General features: G+C 36.4%; 1 protein-coding gene across 1 annotated transcript; it reads right to left on the reverse strand.

The window, feature by feature from the left end:
- Positions 1-196: 196 nt before the first annotated feature.
- Positions 197-5,277, reverse strand: LOC105621341 (serine/threonine-protein kinase PAK 3). Its single transcript, XM_012202807.1, has 10 exons — positions 5,222-5,277; positions 4,120-4,315; positions 3,588-3,599; positions 2,635-2,803; positions 2,407-2,533; positions 2,211-2,328; positions 1,823-2,106; positions 1,250-1,745; positions 400-618; positions 197-280 (listed from the first exon to the last, which is right to left on the reverse strand). The coding sequence occupies exons 1-10, from the start codon at positions 5,275-5,277 to the stop codon at positions 197-199; spliced, it is 1,761 nt and encodes a 586-aa protein (XP_012058197.1).
- Positions 5,278-6,705: the final 1,428 nt, after the last annotated feature.

The raw sequence follows: 6,705 nt of genomic DNA on the forward strand, positions 1-6,705 counted from the left end.
TATATATATATATATATATATATATATATATATATATATATATATATACGTTTATATTCATTATTTTTATATATTATTGAATTATTGTGCCGTTTCCGTTTTGGGAGGGTGATTTCATTATTTCCTTCTTTTCCTCTGCATAATCGTACTCTTGGAGTCACGTCTTAAATCTACAATCTAAACGCCACTATATCTCTTAATGACCTTTGGCAGCTTCCTTCGCCGCCATTATCAAAGGTGTTAACGAAGCTAGTGGTCTCGCTAATTTCAAAAAAGGATGCTGCAATGCAATTTAAATACATGTTTCCGATTAAATCAATTTGAAGGAATTAGTAGGAATATGCATATATATGTCAGGAACGTATTTTCGCGTTTATTAACGAAAAAAAATTTTCTTACCTTTAATAATTCGGAAGCTGCAGACCGTTTCTCTACCTCGACTTCTAAACACTGGTCCAGGAAGTCTTGGAATATACCCGATAGTTTATCCTTTTCCTTGATTTCCGGTTTACCGTTTGTCGCAATCAAATACAACGCTCTCAGTGGATTTTCGTTCAAATACGGTGGCTCTCCTTCGATCATCTCGATTGCCATTATTCCCAACGACCATATATCAACCTATGAAGATACATTATTACGATTAATAATGTAATACATAGTCAATTCACTTTTTAGTGTGATTACTGATCTTGTAAAAAAATTCGCTGAGAATTTTTGAATTTTTTAGGCATTTTTGTGCAAATTCCAGGTAAGAGTAGATAATTTTTTAAATGCAATTTTGAAATAAATTGGAATGAAAGTAATGCAAACATATTAAAAATTAATAGAAAAAAAGGATTCCACGAGACTATATCATTGTTTACAATTGAAAAACCTATAAGATAGTCTAAGAAAGGGTCGCTACAATATAATATCAGCGCTCCATTCTATTGAGTACTGTCTTTTACTGTTACTTTTTAGATAAAAACTTACACATGAAAATGTAAGCGTGAATATATGCGGATACACATGCTATATATTATTATTAATTCAACATTTTCCATTATTAAAAAATAATATTTTTGGAAACAGATGAAATTAGAATAAGTAAAATTTCAGAAATTTTTCTGAATACCGAAAAAATTCCATGAAAATTTTTGATTTCGGAAATGTTTAAATATTTTTTAATAAAAATGAATCTCCTGGAAATTCTAGATTTTTCTAAGTAGTAAAAATCTTGTTATATAACAATCGATATATATATATCTACCTTAGGTCCATATTGCTTTCGCGTTACTACTTCCGGCGCCATCCAATACGGCGTGCCAACCATCGTCGTTCTTTTGCTCTGTTCCGGTGATATTTGCGCGCAAAAGCCAAAGTCCGTTAACTTAACCCCACCATCAAGACCCAACAGAATATTATCAGATTTGATGTCTCTATGTATAACTTGATTACAATGAAGGAACTCGAGCGCCTGTAGTACTTCTCTGCACACCGCGGCAATTTGACCTTCGTCCATGCAAGTCTCAGTCACAACATCCGTTAAACTGCCACCTGGCAAATATTCCATGACTACCCACAATTCTTCTCCGACTAAATAACTATCCAAGTAATTTACAACATTCGGATGCTTGTTCTCCCGCATTACTAAAATCTCATTTATTATAAGTTCTTTCTTTGGCTGTTGCGACAGATTCATTTGTTTTATTGCAACTTCCATGCCGGTTGACGTTTCTATTGCTGTGTACACTGTCCCCGAAGCACTGCAAGATGATCGTTAATTAATACTGATCAATACAGTTTTAGATTCAAGAAATCATTTATCGATCCATGCCCTTACCCTTGTCCTATTTTTTCCATTTTCGTATATTTTCTATTAGGATCTCCCACGCTCACGATTGTTCTAAGTTTCTCTAATATCTCATCGTCTGACATCTTCTTCTTTCTAGCTTTATCGCCTTGCGTTGGTCGCGTCTGATCAGTCGTTGTTGACGTCGGCGTTGCTTGATTCTTATTTCTATCTAATTGCGACTGGTGTTGTTGTTGCTGCATGCCATTTCGTTGTGGCGAGCCCAGCGTGGTCGTCAAGGGTGGCGGTGGTTCCTCTTCTATAGGTTTTGTATACTGCATGATGAAAGTAAAATGTTCCAAATAGTAAAATGTCACAAATAACGAACTAATCAAACGCGCATCTCTTAATCGCGTTCAAGTGCGAAGAAAAAACTTACGATCGATTTCGTGCGTTCCGGTCGGGCGGAGATGGGCGGAGGTGGTGGCTCGTCCTCCTGCTCCGAGCTAGTTGCACACGCGTCTGTTGGAGTGCTACTTGGGCTACTGCTACTCACCCTATAACGTTGCCGTTTCTCAGAAAATATTTAGGCGACCATAGGACAAGAGCAACGCGTAAAAGTGTAAAAGACTCACCTGCTTAACGAATGCTGAGAATGGGAGCTACCGGATGCCTGCGACATCGCCTGTCCGCGAATATTTCCCACTCCTGTGCCGATACTCATTCCCATACTTCGCGGACTACTCGCTCTTTCGATTGGAGCTGAAAAATTATTATCGTTAATTAAGATGATTATCATAATTTCATGGAAATCAAATTATTTCTTATAATATAAATTATAAGTAATTAATATCAAAACTTACCAACAACTCCGACCATTTTAGTTGTGGTCATGTACTTAGAGCCTTTTGCTTCTTTACTGCTACTATCATACCAATTTAACACATCCAATACAGCTTGCGGATTTTTTTTCTGTTCCTGCTTGCTGATATTGCTGGACATAAGTAATCTTGCCCACGCCTCCGGCATACCCTAAGAAATAAACATGTACTGTTAAATAATGATTATCATGTTAACTAATGATTTACCATGAAATAGACAAATGGTAAGTAATTCGGTGAGTTTGATAAGATAACACTAGTTTATTAAAATACATCTAATGTAATCCTAGATTTGATTTTCGAACATGCAACTATTACGAGTAGAAAAACAAAGGTCGGAAAAACGTTTCTGTATCATGTTATTTGTAGATATTAACAATAGAATAAGGAATTTCAATCATGTTATATAAACAAATTCATATTTGTTTAATCACGTAAAAAATTAGTTTAGAATTCTTGAAAAATATTTGACAACTCCCTTCTATGAATTATTAATTTTTGTATGGAAAGAAATTGAAAATATTTTAAACTTTGATTAACTCTTTGAATATGTATATGTGTATGTAAAAGATGAAATTTTAAAGATTCAATCTATTCAAAACTATTTAATTTTCTAAGATTTCTATCTGAATATATATACATGCACAGAATTTGAATTTTAAGTTAAAATAATTTATAAACAGAATTTCTAAATATAATTCCCATCTACTGTCGAGAATCATTCTGTAAGAAAGAAATGAATATTGTTGTATGCAACGTCGACTAAAGCTTATATCAATCTACAAAAGCAACTATATATTGAAAAAATGTATTCATAAGTGAAAAATAAACATCTAAATCTGATAAAAACCGCAACGAAAAGAAAGTGTCAAACCACGTGGTGTAAATGTATGTACAACATAAAGTACAGGCAAACTTAATATTAATTTACTTACTTTCAGTGGCAGCTTGGAAAGAAATACGTGTTTTGTTAGTTTAGTCATGTGGAAATAATAAAGTATAAGAAGCATTGGACAAATTACCAAAGTACCGTACTCGAAATGTTCAATGTGAACTAGTGTCTTATATTTCATTTTGATCAGGCACGGAAGATCTATATGACGTGTGTGTGTGTGTGTGTGTGTGTGTGTGTGTGTGTGTGTGTGTGTGTGTGTGTTGTTACTATATACACACGCGCGCGCGCACACAACAACAACACACACACACACACACACACACACACACATAAACACACACACACAGAAAAAGGTGCCAAGAATAATCTACAATAATATATAAAATTTGTAAAATAATAATAAAACTATAAATAATAATAAAAAACTCGATAACATAAAAACTTTTTCATTGTTTTCCATCGTCTCTTCCATAGATGATCCGCACCATGATACAACAGCGAAGCATTAAGCGAGTGCACTTGACAATAGGTGTTTAAAGTGATTGTGCAAATCGCAAGACGCAGGAACCTACCGTGAATTCACCGGTTACAGCATCGAACCCGACGTGAACGGTGTGCTCGAAGTTCGTGGGATAACTGATGTTGGGCTTGTCCTTATTCTCCTTCACCTTCATCTTGCTCTTCAGAGTCTTCTTTTTGCGCTCATCAGAATCCGGCTCCTTAGGCAGTGGACGCATATCCACTGGTAGATTAGGCGCTGATTCCCCCCTAAAAATGCAAATGATATTAACAGATTAATCACAGTCATAATATAATATGATTATATATACAATTATATTATTATAATTGTATACATAATCATACTTATATGATTTTTTATAGAGAATTTTTTAATTAAACATAATTAAAAATAACTATATCTTATTACAAATAAATATTTTTCTTGTTAATTATAACTTATAATTATCTTATATATCACAAATTTCCATGGTAAAACTTGTAAAGAAAGAGAATTTCTCTTGTTACTGTAACTTGTAATAACTCTTGTTACTGTAACTAAAAACTGGCTTATATTACAAAATTCTATGACAAAACTTAAAGAAATAGATACAAATAAGATTAAAAACTAAGAATACTTTTGCTGTCATAAGTATCATGGAATACATGTAAATTTGATGTGTAGATATATTTAGATGTTCTGACAGTTTGCAGTCTCTCAAATCTTGGGGACAACGTCGGGATTACGTCTAGACATCTTTAATGATGGTCTCCCACAACAGAAAGCTACCAAGAGATATTTTTAGCAGCCCATAGCTTAATGCCTCTCTATTTTTGGAGAATACACACTTTTGTTACGGAAAACACAAAAGTTATGACAATTTGTACTATTATTTACAATATTATGGATTACATACTAGAACAAAAAAATTTATTTCAATTATCTATATAAATTATTGTGAACTTTATAAAACACTGTAATAATTTTGACACATCAACTATGCTGCGAAATCAATTGCTATCTCAATAATCTTTTTTTGAACATAAATATGAATATAAATAAATTTAGTATATAAATCTTGTAGAAATGAGATTGATTCTCTATAATATCCGATTCTCTTTTGACAGATCAATCAGCGATGCCACAGATCACACTAGATAGATAATAACGCGTACCTGTTTGATGTCAATCGAACAGGGGGTGCGGGGGGTTTGTCCTCCTCATCTGACATGTTGTATCCGCTTCTGGTTCTTTGTTGCCAGTCTATCTCCTGTTGCTGCGTCTCTGTGCCTTTAATCGAAGTCGCGTTTCGACAATGCGTGTACGTCTATATAAATATACTTATATATAATCGCGCCTTCGTTCCGTTGAGACTTTCACTTTCAACACCGTTATCTCCTCAAGGAAGAGGCTCCTCTCTGGGTCCGTCGTCGACAACGACGACGTCGTTGCCCAGTTCTGGTAATAATCGCGAGATTCCTCGGAAGGCACACCCCGGCAGGTGGAGAGTCGCAGATGGAAGTTCTCTCACCGCGCCGCGAGAACAGCCTTCATCACAGAACACCGGATACCGGCTGCGGAATCCGTACGGGACGAATCATGGCGATCAAGAGTGTTGGAACGAGGATCGAAGCGACTCGGTGGCTTCCTCGTGGATGTCGCTCTCCTCAATCGGCACCGAGAGACGCCACTGGTCTTAGGCTAACTGAGACTAATAGCTATGTCTAGCTGGCTTGGAGCCCACCGTTTTCCCCAGTTCTTCCTCGATCGGGGTGGCTGTTGATGCTGCTGGTGGTCTGGTTATCCGTCAGTGGTGGTGTCTGACAACGACACGACACACGGGTCAATGTCGCAGCGAGCACACACGGGGTGCACTCGAGGACGACAGAAGAGAGTGAAGAGAGAGAGAAAGAGAGTGAGAGCGTTTCTAAAGCGTGATTCACGCACGGGTGCAGGCACCCCGCATCCGTAGGATCTTACACCTCGTTCTCCCTCTCCCTCATTCACTTTCTCTTTCTTTCTCTCTTGCTTTTCTCCAGTTACCTATCTTGCTCTCTCGCTCGCTCGTTCGCTCTCGCGCGTGCGCCCTTTCTCTTGCTTTCCTTTTCTTTCTTTCTCTCTTTCGACTTTATACACTCCCTCGCGACGATGATGACTGATGACGACTCCTATCACGTCGCGCTCACTTCTGCTTGATCGTGAAAGAAAAAGCATGATAACAGAAGAATAGGAACGGAGGATACATGATGACTAATGGCGGATCTAGAATATTTAGATATAAGGATTACTGGAATATGTTAATTATATTTCTTCGAAATCCTAAATAATTAAAAAAACATTTTCGAAAATTTTTTTATAATGCTGGACTGCAATACAGGAATTTGGTTCCTCGACGACGCCGCTTTATTCATACGTTAGTGATCTCTCTCTTTTTTACAAGAACCTTCTCTCTTTCTCTCTCATTCTCTCTCTCTCTCTTTAACTTCATTGACTTCAATGCACTTTAATGCTCCAGTCCGTTCTTTCTCCATATTTTTCTGTTTTCTTTAATTCCTTTCGCTTACGTCAAATTCGAGATTCCATGCAATTCAAGGGAAGGATTAGAAAAAATTGTAAAAGCTTTCTCCATCATTCCTCTCTCTCTCTCTCTCTCTCTCCT

Source organism: Atta cephalotes (genome assembly GCF_000143395.1).
Source record: "Atta cephalotes unplaced genomic scaffold scaffold00033, whole genome shotgun sequence".
Classification (NCBI taxonomy): domain Eukaryota; kingdom Metazoa; phylum Arthropoda; class Insecta; order Hymenoptera; family Formicidae; genus Atta; species Atta cephalotes.